The sequence below is a fragment of the Octopus bimaculoides genome, chromosome 1 (genome assembly GCF_001194135.2).
Source record: "Octopus bimaculoides isolate UCB-OBI-ISO-001 chromosome 1, ASM119413v2, whole genome shotgun sequence".
Classification (NCBI taxonomy): Eukaryota; Metazoa; Mollusca; class Cephalopoda; order Octopoda; family Octopodidae; genus Octopus; species Octopus bimaculoides.
Window position 1 is genome coordinate 80,488,623 of NC_068981.1, and position 23,861 is coordinate 80,512,483.

The window sequence follows — 23,861 nt, forward strand, 5'->3', positions numbered from 1 at the left end:
AGTGCCCCAGAAAGGTCATAGTCCAAAGACAGAAGCAAGATAACTGATAAACTGTGAAACTGACCTGCCAAGAATGGAACAATTGATGTGCTAGCATATGAAATAACTATCATAAAGCCTTAAAATAAGCACAGTAGAAACTAGTCAAAGTAAAGCAAAATAGTCATATAAAACCATGTATATAAAAGCAGCCTGAACACCAAAACATTTTCATTTGACTATGTTAGTGGTATAAAACAGAAGTTGTGTGAAAAACAATTCAGTTTAATACTTTATCTACATTTACCTGTTACTCCTCCTTCTGTGTGTGTGTGTGTGTGTGTGTGTGTGTGTGTATATATATATATAAATAAATAAATCAACTTTATCTGATTAGTTTATATGTAGTTCAAAATAGAAACTTACCTTGTTTTTATTGATCTTATAAAAAACATTTTCACTGTTTTGCTGTTTCTTTTGTGTTATATTTATTGCATATTGGAAGTATTTTCTGTTTGAAAATTATCACATTGTTCAAGATTTGAATTGCTGGGTTTAGATTATTGAATTTCAGCATTTAACTTATAAAATAAATTTAAGCTTAGGACGGACATAATTTTAAGTGCAGTAAAAGTTTTCAGTGACTCTTTGGTTGTAGTAGGCTTTCCTGCTTAGTTTAAAATATATTCCCTGCATTATGAAAATATTTTAACAGTTAAAGGTTTGTTTTGAACTGTATATTTTCTCGGTTCATGTCCTTCATTTAATTTGATCGTTCATTGTTATTGAAACTCTACACAAATCTGGTTTGCTTTTAAGGATGAACACAGTCGACCATCTCATAGAGAGAGTTGGGGTCAGGCTTTCCCCCCTCAACATTATAGATCTAATCAACCAAGACCCCCCATTCCAGGAATAGAAGTGAGTACCACTGCTATTGTTCAAGTTGTGTCAATCAGAACATTTTAGAAATAGGAAAAAGAAAAAAAAATTCTCAGCTGTCTTGATATTTATGGTTAGAATGGATTTTAATATGAAATATTTATTTTTTAACAACTCTCTAGCTATTGAAGATCCCTGATAGTTTCTTGTAATTTGCTAAAACTTGTTTTAGTTGATTTTAGAGCATCTTGTAATAATGAACATCTTAGCCATTTTCGGAAACCACAAGTAAGGGTTTTCAGCCGATAATATCAAACCTAGTACTCATTTTGGTTTTGTACTATTTATTGACTGGCTAAATTCCATTAACAACAGCTTGATACACCACCTTACACTGGCATACATGCACAACACAAACCATTTTCTGCACAGTTCCCATCTACCAAATTACCAAGATGCTGTGCAGTGGAATCAAAACAGGAATAACATAGTTGCAAAGAAAACTAAACTTTTTAACTGCCTGTTTATGCAATAAATCACATTGAAAACAATTTCTGTAATTATGCAGATTATCACTTAATTAGATAGATTTAACTATTAAGTAAATCAGTCTCTCATAATTTGAGTTGCTGAGAAGTAGATATAATTTTTTTGTACTGATATAAGAAATTAAAAATAAAGGCATAAAAGCATTTGGAATATGGTTGGAAAAACCATATAGTAATTCATATTTGGTGAAATTTGCATTGTATCACTTTACTGCTTATTGGACATAGTTGCTAGTTACTTGAATTATTTAGTCTAGTTATTTTAAACCAATGCAACAATTGTTGAATTCAAGCTTAGCATCTTATGGGGAGAGTAAATAAATTCTGTAGTTGTCTGTGTGATATCTTATTTGCTCTCCCAACATTGCAAATGAATTGTTGATTGCAATTGTTTATCATTTTATCGTTGAATAGTTTGAAAAATCTGATCTAATAAGTTGTGATCGATATCAATTTAAATTGGCTATATCTGGCCCAAATAGTCTATTTTATGTTCAAAACAGCCAAACCTTGCCTTTCTCACCTACCTACAATGTCATTCTAAAAATAAGTGATCATTGAAATCTCAAAGCTCTGAGATAATGCACAATTAAATTCAAAACAGTGGATAAATATTACATTTGACAGTAATCTGAATGGTAAAGGGTTCAATACAGGAAGAAGCCTCTTAATTTCTTAAAGCAATAACTATTCCTGTAATATAGTTTTCTCACTTAGGATAGACTCTAATTCTGTAAGTACTTTTAGTATGTTTAAAAATGGCTACATGTTATCTTAACTCAAAACTATCATTACTACCAAGTGATAGAATTAATAAGATGTAAATGATTCACTAGATTGTATTATTGGAATTATTTTAATATAAATCCTAGATTAGTAAATTTGATTTTAAACTTTGCAATTAAGATATCTGGTTTAATCATTTTGTAATATTTAATCTATTATATTATTTCATCTTCATAAATTTTATGTCTGTGTTAAATCTTCCCTATTAAATTCTATTGAATGATCTTACCAGTCCAGGAATCAATTTCTTAAGTATTGATTTTATTTTAGGTTTTTTGATGTAATCTTGGAATTGAATATATATTGGGGGCATTTGCATACTTCATTTTAAAAATTTAGAGCATAATATTAAACATTCAATATTTAGATATTTTCCTGTGCAGTCTCTGAAAATGTATATTTTTAATTTATAAAAAAAATATATGTATTAAGCATACATTCTGAATTTTAGTGAAGTAATACCTTAATATCTTTCTTAAGCGTGGTTGGAATCTTCAGATGGCTTATGAATATATGGGTCAAAGGCCACCTTATCCTGCATTTAGAATGGGCCCACCACATCCACCTGGACAGGTAAGTTAATTTTCCTTGTTAAAATTTTATGAGAAAATAAATGGGAATATTTAATATCAAGAATTGTGCAAATATTTATATTAAAAATCTTGTTTTTCAGAGACCTCAGTACACCCATCCTATCACTACGCGTCGATCTGGAGAAGCTGATGACGAAGAAATCTGGAGGGAGCGCAGGCGACAGCGTAGTGAAGAAATAAATTTTGTTGTAGAAAGAACACGGCAGCGGCGTGAAGAGGAAGAAAGAAAAATTGAAGCTGAAAGAAGAGCCACATCATCAGAAAAACTTAAAGCACCTGATGACAGAATGAAAAAGAAAGATGAAAAGGTAATAAGATTCTATTCATTCTTGGGATGAATGTATTAACAATACACTCAGCAAAACACTACAGTATTGAGCAAAACAAGATTTACAGTTGAGCAAAACATGAATTACAGTATTAAAGGTATTGTACGTTGGGACATAAAATTGGATAGTAATTGGTATTCATTTCCTATTGTTTTTATCTTTAGCTAGATGAATATAAACTTGAAATTTAAAGATGGGAATTGCGGGTATGAGATTTTGTTAGAAGAATGCTTGGGATGAAGAATTGTACAGATGAGTGTGTAAATAAGGGTTAAAAGGATTAATTAAATGTATAAACAAACAATCGTTAGTAATTTTTAAGGATTTGTTAGAACAATTTATAAATAGAAAAATGAGAGATTTAATGAACCCTAGATATAGTGATAGGCCTAATTTTAGAGGAAAATACAAAATGTTATCTTACAAATGCAACTAGTCTATTTTAAACTTAGATGGTTGTTAAAATGTGTGATAACACTATTTACAAGTAAGTTTGCAGGATTCACTCAATTCTTGTCTTGTTTTACTTGATTGATATTGAGTATTTTGCTTGAATATTATGATTAGCATAATGTATGCTAAAGCAAAACTTTATGTATTCAATTCAGGAAAGAGAGGAATCGGATGGGCGAACTAGTCGTACACCTAGTGAAAGCAGTGAAAAAGATGCACGCGAAAGAGCCCATAGGGACTCTTCCAAATATCCAATTGTACGTATTAAAAGTTTATTAACTGGTGTTGGAGCAAAGTTTCAACTGTCTAGCATTTATTTCACTACTTGAATACATTTTAGATAGGGTAAATTATGTGTTAAGGATTTAAGAGGGTTAGTTTTTAATGTTTTAGTTTTTCTCTATAAATTCTCTCTAAATGCAAAATATTTTACTAACATGTAAATGCCTGTAAATTTTGCTCAAAATGTTTCGGTTCAATACACATTCATGAACATGTCTACAAATACACATATGCATGCATTTTTTTCAAATGTGTACTTCTAATATATAAATCTTGGTGATAGTGGTGATCGGTTTCTAACTTAAAAGAAATCATTTGGATTCCTTGGAAGTTTAAAAAAATTTTTTTTTTTGCTTGACTGGAAATTTATAGTTATTTGATGATCATTGTCGTCGTCTGTCTGCTTTCCATGCTGGCATAGGTTGGACGGTTTGACTGAGGGCTGGCAAGCTAGAAGGCTGCACCATGCTCCAATCCAGTCTGGCAAAGTTTCTGGCAAATTATTGCAAAATTTTAAATTATGTAGTATATAATTTTTGGTCTTAATAGCCAAAGATAGTTTAAAAAAATTTTTTTTTACTTGTTTGTATCATCTGCCATTGTTATGGCTAGAATATTTTTTTTAAAGAAAATTAAAATATAAACTTATCACTTTCCTTGAACTTTATAGTTGAGATATTAAAATCTACAAATCTGAACGTCTTAATATTTATTAAAATTGAATCAGTTTAATATATTGACTGAATAGATATTTTCTAATCCAGTAAATATTTGCATTAATTTGTTGTTTCAAAAGTGTTAGATATTCAATATTCAAGCATGGATAGGAAACTATGAATTCAGTTTCTATAAAAATGAATTTGTTTTTACAAATCTACCTTAGATTTTAATTAGTTAGTTGCATTTGTGTTCAGAAATGCAGTTTCTAAAATTAGGTATTTTTGATTGACTGCTTTCTTAAAATTTAAATGAATATAGTACTGAAAATATTTGTATTGCATATGCATCAGTATAATTATTCATTTTTAAGAACATTTATTCAAAATAAAATGGTTTGTGAAAACTGTTACTATATTTATTGCAGGGTGGCCCACAAGCTCAGTTTTCTAAGCATTATGCAAAAAATATCCCACCAAGATTCCAAAAACAAGTTCAGGAACAAATGATGCGCCAGCAGCCTTCAAACCAACCTCAGCCCTCACAAATTCAACCTCCACAGTCACCATCTTCTCAACAATTACCACCACCCCAATCAGCTCCACCCCCAACACTTCCCCTTGCCCATCCCCAACCACCTTCACTGCAACCACAACCTCAGTTACCCCAACAACCACCTTCTCCTCAACAACAACCACCCCAGCAACCACAGCCTCCTCCACCCCAACCTCAGCAACCACCACAGCAACAGCAGCCACCTCCACAGCCACAGCAGCAGCAACAACCTCCTCAACATCAAGGTATGCGTCCAGGCCAAGGACCACCACCACCATGGGCTCTGTACGAGCTGAGGCAAACATGGGGTGCTATGCCAGCTCCTCCAACACCAGCTTTTATTGATCCACGTTTTGCTCCTAGACCTCCAATGGATATGCAGGGTAAGTTGAATTAGTGTGCATTTTCCATTGTTCTAACATAACTGTTGCTTTAGATATTTAACAGCTATTTGGCAAATTTGCTTAATTACATGATTTACTATCATTTTTACATTTGTTTACCATGCTTGCATGGGTTGGACACCTTTTTTCCAATATGTCTCGCCACTCATAATTCCTTCTCATCTCCTTAGTGAGATATTTAGATAACTAACTAATTCTGACATCCTTGTTCTTCCTCTTCCATAATTTGCTTCTACTTGGATCACTTGATGCTTCCTTATCCAGCTGTCATCCTTCATATGCATCACATATCTGTATTAGCACAGACTTGCTTACTCTGGTTGATTCTTCTTATATTCAGTTTTTCTCAGCTCATGCTTTATTTGTCTGTGTATACTAACATTACACACTCACTTGAGCATGCTCACCTCGTTTCTTTCTAGCCTTTGCATTCAGTCATGTTTTGCTATGAAAATTTGCATCATCATACAATATGTCCTTCACTTAGACTATGAATTTTAATTCCTTTGTTGTCAGCAGAAGAAATACAGGTGAAATTTCATTATAATGAAATTAACTAGGTAATAATATATGAAAAATTCATTTTAAGGAGATTAACAGAAACAAGATATTTTGTTGAGGAAAGCATGATACAAAGAAATATTTTTTTGTACTTGTTCTCTGATCAAGATGGACATATTACAACCACTGATAGAGAATTACCAGACACTTGGATGTCAGATGGCTGTATTGGCCACTTTTGATTTGTATTCCTTGATTTGAAATTTACATTTTAAAATTAACAGGTCAGGGTTTGAATGTTTACATTCTTATTACTGTGAAAAAGGATCCTATTCCATAAAAAAGATGGAATGGTCATGATGGGAAAATTTTCATTTGTGATGTTGGATAGATATATTTTATCCCTTGTTGATAGGAATGTTGAAATATGCATGTTCTTAGTGTAAAGAACAAAGTGAGTTCGACATTTTTTCCCTCTCCCATTTTACAAAATTTCTGTTTTGTATCAGAAAGACAAGTGACATACAAATATGCAGGCAACTTTGTATTTAGTGCACTTGTCTGATACTGTTGTATGTTAGGTTATCTGACTTCTCCATATTTAATATTGTCTGCACAATTAATTTTATAAGACAGATTTTTTTTTTTTCCTTTTGGAGAAATTTTTCTTTATTGTACCAAAATACAAGTAATGAATTTTCTTATGAGACTCAGTAAGCATTGTTTTAGTAGGATTATGGCCTGGGACTTAAATCACTATACTGAAAAATTCATAACTGAATTTCACCTGTAGCTTTCTAAAATTTTTTCCGCTCTGTCCTTACTCTGGCTACTCCCTCTGTTGGTTAGGTTATTATTGACTTCAATTGAGCCTTCTGGGTATCTGAAAAATTCATTCTATAGGTGGTGTTACTGGTAGCTACTTAGTCTTCCTGTGTGATCCTGCCTGTGATGCAACTGCATCTTTTATGCACACAGTTTATATTGGGTACATAATGTTCTCAACTACACTTTTTTTGTTTGCATGCTGAGCATGGCCACTTCCAGATACCAAATAGAATTCTGTAATTTTTCTTGCTTAAACATTTGTCTTTACTAGGCTTGCTACTAGTCCTCATCATTTGAGGCTTAGCTTTCATATTTGTAATTCTTTGATTCATCTGTGAAAACTAGTTCATTCATATGCTTGATATCCCTAGAACAACCAGTCCTTTTTTTTTTGTTTGTTTGAAAAATTATTAGTAGGAAGTGGTAATAGGAATGGAGACTGAAAATTGGGCCCTGGTGGATACCTATTTATGTTAAGTTTCTCAATGCTACTTTTCACCTTGCTGACACACACATACCTGTCCATTGCTTTCACCGCTCTCACAAAACTTTCATCTTCATCCAATTTTCTTAGTGGTCACTGCACTACAGATTATGGAACCCTGTCAAAGGCCAGCTCTAGGTTAACAAATGTTAGGTATAATGGTTTGCTCTTACAGGTAGTTACAGACGAATTACCTTGCTTATTTAGAATAGGCACTAATTTAGAAGTGTTTTCTTAGCTTGCTGGTCTGAATTCAAATCAATCGTCCATGACCTAGAGGAGAATCACTGGTGTCCAAAACTTAATGGGTTAAAAATTTTTTTATTTGATTATTTTAAAAATATGTAATTTCAAAGTGGCTATGTAAATGATTTTTATTTTTTTAATGGGAGTAGTTTGTTAGGGCTATATGCCAAATATTCAGTATTTTTGCAATGATTATAGAAAATTTGGACTTTTAATGAAAATGCATGGTGAAACAATAAAAAAAAAAAATTGAGCTGATGATTTAACATTAAAAAAAAAAAAGGCTTGGATCAGATCTTAATGAAATTTCAAAATGATTATATACAGTTAGAATAAATGGTTTCTTTTCAGCATTACCAGTTTATCCAGTTAGGCGGCGTACTGATAGTCATGGCTCAGGAACTGAGAGTCATGACAGTGAAAGCAGAACTCCTGATATGTATGAACGAGAATCTCGCTCCTGGATGGAAAGGAGCTACCCTTTGCCTCCTGGTGAGTTTTTCTCATAGATAATCTATATTAGGATTATCTAAAGTAAAAAGGTTGGGGGATGTTGTTAGTGAATAGGAAACTATGGTGATTTATATCTCAGCTCAAATCTTGCCGGGGTTGGCTTATGGTTTTTTAAGTTAAATAATTTCTGTTATAGAAGTTTTGTAAGCTAGAAAATGAAAATTAATTCAAAGCAGTGGATAGAAATTTATACTATGTTTTGTACATAAAGGATTTCAAATGTTTAATGTTAAGCTTTTAATTGTGGTAAGAGCAGAAAGGTTGTCAGTATGGGTTTGATGAAAAAGCTAAACTAATAGGGTTTTTTTTTTTTCCATTATGCGTCTCCTATCTTTTGATGGTGTAAGATGATTTGTTTGGGCATGGTAATTGTTAGTTATGGCGTTTTTGTGCAAAATCATTTACAAAACTAGGATGCCTAAGATGTGAATTTGCAGAGCAACAGGTAATGGAAATGAAAACTTGGAAAATATTAAATGTAGTGGATTTCAGAGAACAATATAAGTTAAGGCAGAATTTATGAGCAAAAGAAATACTGCAGAGGTTTTTGTTAATTTAAACTGGAAGTGATATTCTTTAATCTAGGAACTGTTCATATTTGATGTGAACAGTGGTCGCTGGTTTTTACTAATTGTGCCAACGAAGCTAGAAAGCTTTTCTAGCTATATGAAATAGGAAGTGTAATGGTGACAACTTAACCCTTTTGATTCCAACCTATATAAAACCATTTTGGGTTCTGTAGCTCAAACTTCCTGTTTAGTGATCTAAGTGAAAAATTTTCCTTCAAAATTTCATGCTAATCTATTCTCAAAACATCAGCTTAATAATGAGTTATTGTACTAAATTCTTTTTTCTTTTTTTTTTTCAAAATTAATTGAAGCAAAGACAACATATACCAACAAAAATATAGTAACAGAAGGGTTAAGGCATAAGTCATGATGTATATAGTGTTTGCATTTGACTATAAACATATCTGCTTGCTACAGTCAAACTTATTCTTTTATTTAATATTAAACTCTTCTGAGCATAAAATACTTAAGGTAAAACTTATTGAAAATGTTTGCCTTTCTCTCCCTCAGTTTGTATTATATTAATATAACTGAAATTTAGATAACATTTAAAATGTAGATTTTAATTTAAAATTTGTTAGCTCTGTGATATTAGCTCTTTTGATTTCCTATTTTTAATAAAATTACACATTGTTGAAACCAATTAGTCTTCATGAAAATAGGTTTGTTGAAAGTGAGAAAATTGTAGGCCATTTTGATTTAAATTAAGCACATCAAACACCACTAAGAAAGAATATCTTCTGAACAATTGTGCTCCTTCTGCTTCTTCCATGGAATATATCCTAACTGCCTCTTCCATGAAATATATGCGATTGTCACCTTGCATCTAGAATTCTACATTTGATAATCTGAGTTTATAATTATTTTCACTTAATAGCTCCATATGAAGATATTCGGCGACCTCCTTATTTTGATCCAAGGATGTACCCTGAATTTGAAAGACGGGATTATGAATATGACAGAAGGTGAGTGTGTTAGTGTGAATCATTTTAATTCAAGTGTTATACTTTCCTTTGAATCTTGAGAGTATTCTTCTAAAAAAATACGTCATTAAATATTAAGTTGCCAAAATTTTGTTTCATATTTTGTTGACAAATCTATACAGGTTTATACTAATTTATTGATTCAAGTGTTTCAGCTTAGTCAAATATTTGTGGAATTAAATTTTTACAGATAAAGTACCTTTTGTACATTTAACAAAACTTTTTGTAATCATTTTGTCACTGTTTCCATGCTGAGATGTGGTTGGACAGGACAGGAGTATACATAAAATTCCAGGCTGTTAAGATATTTCACTATTATTACACCGGATATTTTAAATTGATATATTGCTTAATGTAAAGCTACATTAAATTCTGGAAATAATTGTAGTTATAATATAAATATAATCTTTTTCTACATAGCCATTAACATAAAAATTTAGCTAAATGCATTATTTAGTATCAAATAAAATCTGATAAACTGGAAAAAAAAATCATGTAAGTAAAGATATTCAATTAGATGTCAAACTTCGGAAACTATTTTTGACCAAAAGGACATCATTATAACTAAATGCCAAATTAGTTCTCTTTTGGCACTTTAGATACTGATCTAAGGTTCCCAACCATTTCAGTGTTTCCCAACAGTGGTTCTGAACCCTTTTATTTAAATGAGATTTCCCATGAACCCCTTTTAATATGCTTATCCTTATTCACATATATATATATATATATATATATATAAATAAAATGAAATTTTGAATTTAGCTTATGGACCCCCAGTACACTTTTGCGAACTGCCAGGGCTCTGCTGACCCCAGGTTGGGAACCACTGCCTTGGATGTCCAAGCTTGGTTCATTGGTAGATTTCTTGGTAAGTTTCAAGCAGTGTTGAGACATTGTAATAGTTTTACAGCATTAATTTGTTACTTTAGGAATATGAGGTTAGATACACACATGCACGCACAGGGTTTTTCTCCAAAGTGTACCACATTAATTGTAAAACAGGACAGGCTGCAAACATTTGTACATAAGGATCTATTTGATGGTGCTTCTGAGAAATCATGATAAAAACAATTGGAAAAAACCTAAATAATAAATAGCTAGGAATTATGAAGTTACTTTTTCAGTAACATTTTCCAATTTAGCAACCTGTTTTAAATGTTTGTGCATTTCTATTAAGAATATTAGTAATTTAGTATGTGAGTATTATTAGTATTGCTACATTTTATGATAGGATTTGATATTTCTATTTGCATATATGTTTATCAGTTTCAGTTTTGTTTCTTCAGATTTTAATTTTAACAGGTTTGTAGAAAATATTTATTTCATCTTTCCTGGTTTATATATACTGCGTAAGAATTTTTTGTATTATTAATAGATTTAATGTGATCCTGTTGGTCGGTAATTCCTTAGATCCTATCAAAAATATTTTGAGTTCATGAGATTGTATAACTGTCTTGCAAATTCTGTACAGTAAAGTGGTATATTTTATTATGCTGTTATGGCTGGTTGGGTTCAAACAGTTGTTGAAATTGTTTATTAAAGCAAAACCTGATACAGGTTTTTTTGTTGATAGATTTGCAGAAGTAGACAACTGTAATTTCTGCTGTATTAACAAATTTTAAAACTTTTTTTTTTTTTTTTAAACTGTTAGGCTTACTTTATAGCAATTTTATTTTCTTAACTAAATTTTTAGGGAAGATGAAAAACCAGTGAAAAACAAAGAAGATGAGAGACACCTTCATGTTCATCCTTCGCCACATCCTCATCCACATGCCCATTCTCATTTGATTGATCATGAATCTGAGAAGCGAGAAGAAAAACCTCTACCTGATAGTCACTGGAGACGAGAAGAAAAGTCACAGCAAGAGCCACATTGGCGACGGGAAGATAAAAATCATGTTGAACCTTCTCACTGGCATAGAGATAAGAATTCAGTTGACTCTCAATGGCGAAGAGAAGATAAGAGTCCCTCAGAACCTTCATCTCATTGGAGGCAAGATAAAAACCATTCTGATCCTCATTGGAATCAGCGTCTCTACTCTTCCACTTACAGATCTTTCCCTGATGATAAAAGTGAGTTCTAATTTTTTACATTTCATTTTGCTTTTGGTATGAATTCTACATGTTCAGTGAACCTAAACAATATAGGAAGTAATAGTATAAGAGTTGGATAATGCTAAAATGCATTTCAATTTTACAATCATAAAACATTTAATGATAAAAGAATCTTTTTTTTCTCCTAGGCAAATGATAAAGCTTCTGTGTTATTTCTCATCCTGCTAGAAATACATCCTCCCGTCCTTAAAAAAAGGCCATATTAGATAGGATAATCATTGTCTATGACCATAGTTTTTTTTGGATTCAGAAATGGTTTTTAGGCTGAACGTAAGCATGTTTTGAAGATAAAACTGATTAGCAATGAAAAACGACATTGTTCCTCCAAATTTTCCCAAGAATATATAATTGTATGCATATTGCAGATATATATTAATTACTAAGTGCAAAATTAAGAGTGTAGGTAAAACCATATTATGGCTGGCTGAAAATAAGTACTTATTTGTTGAACTGATTTGTAATCAGTTGTAAAATTTGTGATTCTTAAATCTATATTTTAGTGTCCAAATTATAACCATGAGATGTGTGTTTACTTGTATGATTAAGATGCTTGGTTCCTAAATCAAAGAGTTAAGTCCTGGCACCGTTGGAAAATAAGATGTGAATATATTAAATATTTTAGATTATCACTGTTTTAAAATTGTATTAGTGTTCTATCTGGTGATGTATTTCAACTACATTGAAGACAAACAAGCTATTGAAAATTCAGGGGATAGATAGGAGTTCCATTTTGCAATCACTTCTGTATTTGAATAGCACTACTATACCACTTATGTGTCTAAAATTTATTAAAGAAAATTTTTGTTATACATTGACTGCTTACCTGCACATTTGGAGCAATATATTTAAATCGGTTTGTATATGAGGATCTTAATAACTTAGATCTTAATAACATTGGATCGGATCTTAGACTAGAATGAATAAAAAATGTAATATCTTGTTCACATTTCACTAGGCTTTAGAAAAATCTTGGAATAATTACTGCCTACAGGTAGTATACCACAAAAGGGAATTATTAATAGCTCTCATAAAAATTTTAGAAGTTAAATTTTTTTTGTAATTGTTCTGAAATTTAAAATGTTTCAAATGACCATTTTGTATATATATGTATTTTTTTTTACTATTAGAAAAGGATTACAGCTGCCCACCACCTATTCCATTACAACAATCTCAACAGAACATGCCTCCGAGGAGTGTTTATACTCCTTTGAAGCGCAGTGCTTCTAGTATGTCAAGCAGTTCTGGGGCCTCTGAAAGAAAGACTGATTCTCCTAAAGAAGGCCCTGTTAATGAGAAACTAGAGGAAACCCGTTTGAAGTCCTCAAGCAAGGTATATCATTGTCCTCGTTCTGTCTATGCTAATATCTAATGTCCTGAACATCAAGAAGAAAGCTGTCATTGTTTCGATACTGTATCAGCCGGTAACTAAAGTCTACACATCTATTGTTCCCTTCATAGTTAGATAAACTGTATCTCTTCTGGCTTATGCCAGTAATATCCTCATTGTTCAACTTGAATTTCTGCATGCACCGTTTATGTTCAATACCATTACCGGATTTCTTGCCACTGAAATGGATGAGATTTTTAACAATAAAGCTTATTTCAATGGCCTGGCTTTGCCATGGTGAACATAATGTCTATAGTTGTGTGCTCTTACTCTGCTGAAGTGTTTCGACATGGATTCAGTCTTACAGCACATCGATCAAGCATGTTGATGTGTTATATTGGTATATCATTAAAAAAATTTTTTTTATTTACTCAAATTCCCATGTGAATGGGTGTATAAGAATTTAACCAGAAATACATATTTTTTTCTTCTAAAAAGAGTGCTTTCTCATTGTTGCATGAAATTATTATTGCAATTTGGATAAAAATAGATCTCTAGTAGAATTGCTTGGAGAGTAAAGCACTTTTTCTTATGTATAATTAAAAATCATTAAAAAAATTGCATAGTATTTGCCTTATTGGATTTCTATTTTTTGTTTTTTTTTTCTTTTATTACTGAGTTAGGTCATAAATTCAAGTGACAATTGTAAAAATGCTGATGCTACTGAGATCTATTTTTCTCCACTTGTATATAGACCTGACAAAGCAACAGGAAAAGATACAATGCTAAGCTAAGCTAGATAATTCAGTACAGGCAAAAATTACTTGGATTCATTATAAAGAAAATATTTTGGAAGCAGAAATAATCAGTCAACAAAAATGAACATTTTTGTCTTCATTTTGGATAAATGATGATAGTTTTTTTTTGAAAATTGTGTCCATAATTTTTCATAATCTTTCATTCTACTTTGTAAGTTCCTGTATCTAGTTTTTCATCACTGCATCTACAAGAGCTACACTTAGCATAGATCATTTACAAATTGGTTTATTAACCATTCCATCCATTTTTACACTGGATGTTGCATATTAAGTTATTTTCTTAGTTTATTAGCTGCTGTTAAAACCAATCTCTTTACCCTATATCTTTTCATAGTTTGTATCCTGTTTATATAACTTTCTCTTGCAAGTAAAATGGAATGGCTTAGTTAAGAGATCTCTTCAAATCTTCGTTTTTTTTTCTTTTTTTTTTTTTAGATTAGAGGAAAGCAATTCCTTTTAACTAACTTTACTGGTGTGTTAGTGAAAGTGTACTAACTACCAGTTGAGCTATTCATGCTAAGTTAGCAGTTAATATCTTCTTTGAATAATGGTACTAGACAATATTTGCTCAATTCTTATCTTGACTTCTTTGTTAGTTGTGAAGCTTGCAAGTTCATGTTTTCACCAATCCATACTTTGAGTATGCTGATATGCTTATTACACACTTCTAACTGTACAAAATCACAAGTACAATTGCCAGGTGGCACTGACTTAAGCAGGAAAATGGATTATAGCAGCAGCAGCAGCTTTTGTAATGCAGTTCAGTTGGATTACTAGTTCCAGGTTCTTACATCCCTTCTGCCCTTTCCTGATGTATTAGATTTTTTTCATTGGTTATTATGAAAGAGGAGTATTTTTTCTGCTGTCCAAATAATTTGTTTGCCTGTACTGTCTGGTGCCAAACCAACTAGTAGTGTCTTGGAAGTGGCACCTTTTGGATATATCTATTCTAAATTTATTAAACTGCTGCTGCTGCTTCAAATTCCATTGTCTTAGTTCTCAGAAATGTATTCATATATATGTATTTCATATATATGTATGTGTTTGTGTGTGTGTATCTGGGAAAAAAGTCATCTGGTTGGTGTCATCAGTTTCTACTATCATTGGGATACAAGAACGTATTACTTACTCAAGTGTTCCTTCAAGACATCTACTATGCCTTTCTGACCTGACGACCAATTCCTGCTGTTATGGCAGTTGTTCAAATTATCCAGTTGTTTCACCAGATTGAAAAAGAAGTTACTTCGAAAGGATTTTTTTTTTCACATTACAAATAACTTATCCCTAAGAGGATCTTGCAGAAAATTGCGACAATTGCAATAACATTGACTGTGCCAAGTTTACTAGAACAACCCAACAATTTCCAGACTTGATAACGGGAGTAAAAAAAAAAAATGTGAAAACAAAACAAAACAAAAAAACAAAACACAAAACAAAAAAATGTCCTCCAAACATTCACAATGCTGGAAAGATTTGTACTTTTTAACACAGCTGACCTATTTTGGCTATAATTTCATTTTACCTTGGAACTTGCTCTTCTACCTACCCAATCTCCATGAGGGTCATCTTTACTTTGAAGACGATGGCAGTTGGCGTGTATTCCCTGATGCTGAAGCTCTGGAAATCTCAAAAATGTAGGTATATCACGGAAACTTTGGTTGTAGCAGATAAAAAGTAGTTAGATTCTATTTAGCTGTGACTTTCTTCGGTTTTTTTCTTTTTTCTTTGTCAATCTGAGAAACCTATATTGAGACAATTTACTTTGAGAGTTTATCAGTTTTTATTAACTAGTTTTCTTGGTGTCTTTTCAGTGTATTAGTTAAAGAATTTTTAAGATAGTCTTTTGATTTTATTTATTCTCAATTTCTTCGTCCTGTTAGTTTTGAGTTTAACATTTGAGTGCTGCTTTATTTGAAAACAGATACTTGGGTTCCTTGTAATTTAATTTACTATGTCAATTCCACATAAGGAAACTAGACAATATAGGAAAATCTTATGAGCTCATTGAAATATATGTAATATTATATTTAATAAAATTTACTTTTGATATTAATTTTGATTTTCTGTTTTGAATTAATTAAAGGTCAAAGATGTTCATTTTTGTTGACAAATTAATAAGGCAAGACAAATGATTTGCTTGTCTTTTTCAAAGTGAAATTACCAGTTCATTATAGACAATTTCTGACTTTTCTTCCATGCTGTTTTGTTTTAAGAACTCAAAGTTGGAAGAAATCCGGTTTTGTTGGTTAATACTTTGTTAGCAAAACACAATTTCCATGTTGGTGCTGGGTTACATTTTATATTTGTTTTAGGTTTTTTCTTTTTTCTTCCCTGAAGATGCCAGCAATATCCCTTTTTCTGAAAAAACAGGTTGGTTTTGAGGTTTGAAAATATAGTTATGAACTGATGTTTCAAATCCTTCAGTATTTTATGAAGTATTTTCCTTTTACTTTTTCTATTTTTTTTCTTTTCTCATTTTATGTGAAATACTTTTCCTTCACATTTGATGCAATTGAACATATAAGATATTTTCACTTATTACCATAGATTTGGAACCCGAATGTCCACCTACGATGATCCAAAGTGGATTAAATATTACTGCAATTTGAATTTATTTGATATCGTTCATTCCTCATATTTTCAAACCTCATAACTCTATTTTATAGTCATTGTGTGTTTGCATAGTTATTACATCTTTTATATTTTTGTGAGACTATTTAATACATATTTATCTCACACACTAACAAAATATATTTGATTTTGAGTGTTACAATTTTTTTTTTTCTTTTCTAGTTGGTAGTCTGTTTTAAAAACATTAGATTCTGTTGGTTGGTATTATAATTATATAAGTATAGTATAATTGGCTTCATTGAATTTCTCCATCTTCTTAGCTAAGATAATTGAATTTTTTCAGAATTAGTTGTGAAATTGTGCAGCAGATAATTCATATGTTCAAAATGAATACATTCTCCTTTATTGTATTTGCTATTAGAAGTGACATTTTTTAAAACTTGTTGCACATTATCTTGATTACTGGAATATGTTGACTGCCAAGTTTAACATTTTTGAGGCTGTAACTTTTTAAAGCATTAACGATTTTTGAATAGTTAGATTGGTTGACCTTTAAAATTTTCAAGGTTAAGTTGTTGAGAATTTTAGGGTAATAAGTTGTCTCTGATTTTCTTTTTTGCAGTCATTTTGTTGCATTAGTAAAAAGCCCAGTTACATTTTTTTTTAAGGTTTTCATTTACTGTCATTAATGAAAGTAGTAGTTAAAACCTATAATACAGATTTGAAATGAATCTTCTCTTAAAATATTTGACTTTTGTCCACTATTTGTAATTTAAATAAGTATAATATTGTTCATGTGAATGGTTAGTACTTCAACTGATTTATTGAAAAATTAAATTAGCTGCAGATCAGAACATAAAAAATAGGATAAAATAGTAGTCAGTTGGTGTTTGTTTTGTTTTAAACTATGTAGTTTTGTCAATTTAATTCACATTTTGGCTAATATTTAATTTCATTAAGCTAATATTTCTTTTTTTTTTTTTAAACTTGGATAATTTATGCTGTTAGTGTTTTTTTATTTAATATATTCAGTTACATTTTTTTTTTTGTTTCCAGTGTAAATTTGATAGGATTTTCGAACATTTGAAAAGTAGTTATGAACAATTTCCATTTGTTGATTTGAAATTTAGTTTCTTGAATAATATATATTGCTGGTCTTTCTTTTTATGCAAAAAATATTTTTAAAAAGAAAAATAATATTTTAATACAAAAACAAATTTCTAATTTTTATGTAGCCCACTCAATTTAGTTTGTAAATACCGTTATTCAGGCTTATTTGGAAAGATTTTGAAATTTTTATTGACTACTTTACAAGTTTGACTCCTGTTTTTATCTGTAGGAATCCCTCAAAGAATCCCAGAAAACGCAACCAAAAGATTTGAAAGTCCCCGAAACTCAGCCAGAAAAAGATGATGTATCTGAGAAGGAAAATAGGTAGGGTTAATATTACTTTCAGTATGTGTATAGGAAGTTTCCTTTGCAACCAAGTGGTCTTGGGTGAAGTCCAACTTTAGGTACTTAAGACAAGTGTCTTCTACTATAGCCCTAGAGCAATCAATGCCTTGTGAAGAAATTTGGTCTATCGGAAACTGTAGGACACGTATATATGTATGTGTGAAAGTTATTTGACTTAACATTTGAGCAAAACTGATTTTACTTTGACATCCGCTTACCCTTGGTTTTCGAACACATTTGGCATTTAAAGAAAGTGCATGTGTGGTGGGGTTGATAGGAAGAGCATCCAGCTGTAAAATCTCAAGTTCCTGTTGAAACCATGCTTGCATGGAAAAACAGGATCTTGAATGAATGCTACATTTGCTCCCCACCTCTATTTTTAATCAAAATATTTTGCTGGATAGAAAGGTGATATTTGAAATTCTCAATTTGACATAACTGCAAAATAGTTTGGAAGATAAATGCCATTTTAGAGAAGAATGCTTATATATAGTGTGACATAAGGTCACAACCATCAGATAAAATGAAAATTTCTGATAATTTTACCTGCAAAATCAGATAATCTGAAAGTTGTTGGAAGATAATGTTGAATGTCTTTTGAAAGAAATTGTGTATATTATTTGATAATATTTTGTGTAATTTACAAAATATTTTCCCTAAATTTCAAGGATTTTTATGTTACTCAAGTAATTTAGCTTTTGTAAGCTTAATTTTTATATAGTAAAAGCTCTACAGATGGAAAATTTGGAATTAATCTTTAAATTTTTTTTTTTTTCCGAAGGCCATTGTCTGAATCTACGAAAACTGAAAAACCACAAAAAGTGGAGATTGTTGAAGTGCCAAATGAAAAGGAAGAAAAGGTGAAGGAAGAGAAAAAAGAAACTCGCACGACTACAAAACCTCCCCTGAAACGAATGAGAGAGGATGCATTTAGAAATCGCTTTGATAAAGACCGTTCACACAGTGTACCAAATAGAGGTAGAGAATTTGTAAGGGGACGTGGTCGTAGTCGGGGTCGAAGTCGTGGCTTCAATAATAATCGTGGTCGAAATGACTTTCGTACCTATGACCGCAGACTCCCAACAGACCATAAAGGAAAATATACAACAAATAAATGGCAGGAAAAGTTGAATATGGAAAGTGAGCATAGTGAGGGTGAAGTGGAAGTAGAACTCTCGAAGCGAAGGCGGGGACGTGATGAAGAGAGTGATGTGTCTGTTGATGAAACTAGTGGCACAACTAGTGAAAGTTGCAGTGAACGAACATCTGAAGTTAGAGATGTGACTCATAGCAAGGAGGAGGACAATGCTGTTATGGCTGCTGGTAAAGGGAAAGCACCTCATGATGATAACAAAAAACATATTAAAGATAACAGAGATGAGAAAGTTAAGACAAACACTTGGAAAGACAAGAAGGATGAGAAGAATAAAGAAAAAGCAGACCGCAGTGATAGAAATGAGCAAAATAAAGAGGAGATGAAAGGGTACAGAGGGAAAAATCCAGCTTTTATTCAAAGAGGCGAGCCATCACGGCGTGGCAGAGGTAACTCTAAAATTTATTTCTAATAACTCGTTTTGTAGAAGAGCTTTTCAGTTGCATTTTAGAAATTGTTTACTTGAGTTTTGTATGGTTTTTAATATGAATAGTGTTTTATTTTGGGCTTAATTTCTATGGCTGGATTCCTTTGTTGTCCAATGAATGAGGGGTACTCATAAGTGGGCTAGTTACACCCCATGTTCGGATGTGCTTTTAATGTTCCACTGCCATGAGTGCCAATCAGGCAGTACTGTCGTTGGCCACGTCAGCTATTTTGATTTGATTTCACTTGCCTCAGTCGGTCTTCACAAGCAAGGTTTATTGTCCAATGAATGAGGGGTATTCATAAATGGGCTGGTTACACCCACTGGCATAGGCCATGGGCTATGGTCTCACTTGTCTTGTCGGGTTTTCTCAAGCACAGCATATCTCCAAAGGTCCCGGTCACTAGTCATTGCTTCACCCAGGTTTTCTTGGGTCTACCTTTTCCATAGGTTCCCTCAACTGCCAGGGTGCGACACTTTTTCACACAGCTGTCCTCATTCATTCGCAATACATGACCATACCAGCAGTCGTCTCTCTTGCACACCACATCTGATGCTTCTTAAATCCAACTTTTCTTTCAACGTGCTTACACACTGTCATGTATGCACATGGACATTACACATCCAGTGGAACATACTGGCTTCATACCTTGCGAGCTTACGCATGTTCTCAGCAGTCACAGCCCATATTTCACTGCCATGTAGCGTGGCTGTTCGCACGCATGCATCATACAATCTACCTTTTACTCTAAGCGAGAGACCCTTTGTCACCAGCAGAGGTAGGAGCTCTCTGAACTTTGCCCAGGCTATTCATATTCTAGCAGCTACACTTTCAGCACACCCTCTCCTGCTACTGACTTGGTTGCCTAGACAACGGAAGCTATCAACTACTTGTAGTTTTTCTCCTTTGAATGCGATAGAAACTCTTCTCTGCACATTTTCTGGGTTTATAGCATCTGAGCATTTGCCACATACAAAAACTATCTTCCCAGTTAGCCTCCCTTTGATATTGCTGCACCTCTTAGGTGTCCATAGCTTAAACTGGGTACATCTTATGGAGTTTCTACTTAGGCCTTTACTACAGATCGAACAGGGCCATCTACCTGAAGGGATTTGTGGTTTGTCTGCTTTCCTACTTATTAAGAATTTGGTTTTAGCAGGGTTGACTCTGAGGCCCTTTGATCCTAATCTTTGCTTCCACACCTGAGACTTTTCCTCTAGTTCTGATAGTGACTCAGCAATTAGAGCAGGGGCATCCTGTCTTGAATTCCTCTGTTATTGCCTGGAGGACTATAATAAATAGGAGGGGGGCTGAGGACTGAACCTTGATGGACCCCTACCTCTACTCGGAATTCTTCACTGTACTTGTTGTCGACCCTCACCTTACTGACAGCATCCCTGTACATGGATTGCACAGCTCTCACTAACCATTCATCTATTCTTAGTTTCCTCATTGACCACCAGATAATGGATCGGGGGACCCTTTGAAAGGCTTTCTCCATGTCAGCGAAAGCCAGGTACAGAGGTCTTTGGCTAGGCATTTCTCCTGCAGCTTTCTTACCAGAAATATAGCATCAGTGGTGCTTTTCCCTGGCATGAACCCAAACTGCATCTCATCTAAACTGACTCTCTCCCTAATTAGTTGGGCTATGACCCTCTCCATGACTTTCATTACCTGATCCAACAACTTGATACCTCTAATTATTTGTATCTAAAGCGTCACCTTTACCTTTGTAGCAGTTGACTATGGTGCTGCTACACCAATCATTGGGTATGACTCCTTCATGTATTACCTGGTTAACTATATGGGTGACTTGGCTATATAGTTGACACCGCCAGATATTTTGAGCATCTTGGCGGTGATTCCTGATGGGCCGGGAGCTTTCCCTGTTTTCACACTCTTAATTGCTTTATCTACGAAGGTACTGTCAATTTAGATAGGTGGTCCCTCTGTTGGGTTGACATACAGCAGACTCTCTTCTCCCATTCATTCTCTTTATTGACCAACTTTACATAGTGGCGTATCCAAACCCCTCTCTTTGGAGCTTCGTTTAATGCAAGTGAACCATTATCCATGTGGACACATTTCTCTTTTATGATATCACGATTCTCTCTTACACACTGTCTTGCAACACAAAATACCTCAAGTCTTTGGTCCTCATGGAGCAGAACATAGACAAATTTTTTTATTATCTGTATCCCATCTGGCTAAATAAACCTGTCTCCTACCTTCCCTTCTGGCAGTCTGATACAATTCCCTGCTACCACCGTTCTTCCAGTCCTTCAGGCCTGTTTCTTTTCTCTAATAACCCTGTTAACAACAGTGTTCCACCACCACATTACCTTTGGTCTTGAGGGGACTTTGCACCATCCACATATCTGGTCAGTGGCCCTCAGCAGGTTGTCCTGCAGAAACCTCCAGTTGTCTTCCACATCTTGTGATGCTATATCCCTTTCTATTTCGTCAAAGGTTTCGAGTAATACATCTCTAAATCTCTGTCCATTCGCAGGATCTTTAAGCTTCCAGACCCTTCTCCTCCATGCTGGTCGTCTTCTGGGCATCCATTTAACCCTGATCCTGAAGTCACTAACTACTAGTCTACATTGTGGGGTACATTCTTCGTCTGGGAAGGTTTTGGCATTTATACGCAGCCATCTTTCCCTTTTTCTGGCGAGGATGTAGTCAATTTGGATAGTGTGTCTGCCAGAATGGTAGGTGACTGACAGGTTTCCTGAAGTTAGTATTGCAAACCATAAGATCATTTGCATCGCAGAACTCCAGCAGCTCGGTTCCCTCCTCATTGTGGGGAACCAAAACCATATCCTCCATGTACACCATGGAAGCTCCTTGCATGCTGTCCAACATGTCCAAAAAGAAAAGGTCCCAGTCATTCGTCAACGAGGTAGTCTGCAAGAGGGTGTCCTAAAATCTGTCTTTCTGTCCATCAGGTAGTCCCAACTGAGGTAATGGTTGCTAACCCATGATGTGGCACTAATCTAATCTTAGGTATTCTATTGCATACTCTGACTACCTCAATTGCCTTATCAACCCATTTCTCCGCAAGAAGTATACCCACGTCCCCGACCCTGTCAGTGTTCCCTGCCCAGAAAATCTTGTACCTGTGCTCTTTGCCTGTGAAGAACCTAGCGGAACCTCCTCTCCACCTTACTTCTTGGAGGCACCACAAATCTACATGTAAAAGAAAAAAGTTCAAAAGTAATAATATACCTTAATAAGTACCTTAGAAATAAAAGTATCCACAGATTGATGCTTATATTATACTAATCCAAACAGTGCTTGTGGCTTTGTTTGGATTAGTATAAGATGTCAACCACTGTAAATGCTATAAAAACAATTTTGTTTAAAAAAAAGTATTTTTTAAATAATTTAAATGTGTACTAGCTTAAGATACTAAAGATTTGATGTGATTTATTTTTGACCAAGAATGCTCATTGTTTTTACAAAACCTCCCCTGGAATGAATGAGAGAGGATGCATTTAGAAATTGCTTTGATAAAGACCGTTCACACAGTGTACCCAATAGAGGTAAGGAATTTTGTAAGTGGACACGGTCTCATCATCTTCGAAATCGTATCATTTAATTGTTTTTAAGCTGCTTCTCAGGACAAGTTGAATATATTAGTCACTGTACATGAGAGGCAAGTGATCAAGCTAGTGCAATACCCACCTACTAATCTAAAGCCGGCTTCTCTAGGTTTATAATAAATAACCTTGTCGTTTTTGCAGTCGTTACTAATATTATTTTGGAATTGCATCATAACTTATTGCGTATGCTTATATTTTTTCTTATTTTATTTTTTTTAAGGTGGCCCGTTAATACGAAGTAGAGGGAGCAGATTTTATTCTTCTCCTCCTTCAGCCCGAGGATTTGGACGTTACAATGCTGGCGGAAATGGTAGTGGCAACAATACTAATGTTACTCGAAATGAAGAACAGGAAAATAATCGTAACACTAGGTAAATTTTGAATATTCTTACTCTGCTTTTTCCAACAATTATGAAAACAAAATGTAATTATTTTTTTTTTACATCAATTTCTTATTGTGGTTGTAATATTAGCTTTTACTTGGAACATTTTCAAGTTTTTTTATTATTTCACATAGTTTCTATATTGAAAAATATAAAATGTTGTTGAAGAAGTGCTTTACTTTTAGGTTCCATTACTTTCATTAATTTTCTTTCCTTATAGGCTCTTTTAAAAATATTTTACAATTGAAATATTAGAAATAATAAAATATTCAAAACCTTCTCAAACGAAAGTTAATTCTTCGGTTTGCATTAAATAATTTTTATTCTATGTTGAAGTGCAGTTAATATTATTGTCTCACTGACTCAAAAGTAATGGCGCATTATTAATTTTAGATTCATTAGTTTGATGGTAGT

The 23,861-nt window shown here is 33.2% G+C and overlaps 1 protein-coding gene across 6 annotated transcripts in view; it reads left to right on the forward strand.

Moving 5' to 3' along the window:
* The window catches only part of LOC106870369 (protein PRRC2C), a 74,748-nt gene that overhangs the window by 24,035 nt on the left and 26,852 nt on the right, over window positions 1-23,861 (forward strand). For 3 of the 6 annotated variants that reach the window (XM_014916407.2, XM_052967738.1, XM_052967739.1), the window contains exons 11-22: window positions 799-900; window positions 2,676-2,768; window positions 2,869-3,096; window positions 3,726-3,827; window positions 4,937-5,447; window positions 7,879-8,019; window positions 9,487-9,574; window positions 11,286-11,665; window positions 12,835-13,037; window positions 17,763-17,857; window positions 18,660-19,420; window positions 23,285-23,435. In XM_014916407.2, the coding sequence (XP_014771893.2) occupies window positions 799-900; window positions 2,676-2,768; window positions 2,869-3,096; window positions 3,726-3,827; window positions 4,937-5,447; window positions 7,879-8,019; window positions 9,487-9,574; window positions 11,286-11,665; window positions 12,835-13,037; window positions 17,763-17,857; window positions 18,660-19,420; window positions 23,285-23,435 (2,855 nt within the window). The remainder of the gene's footprint in view (window positions 1-798; window positions 901-2,675; window positions 2,769-2,868; window positions 3,097-3,725; window positions 3,828-4,936; window positions 5,448-7,878; window positions 8,020-9,486; window positions 9,575-11,285; window positions 11,666-12,834; window positions 13,038-17,762; window positions 17,858-18,659; window positions 19,421-23,284; window positions 23,436-23,861) is intronic. The other 3 variants (XM_052967749.1, XM_052967758.1, XM_052967741.1) reach the window with 3 other exon arrangements.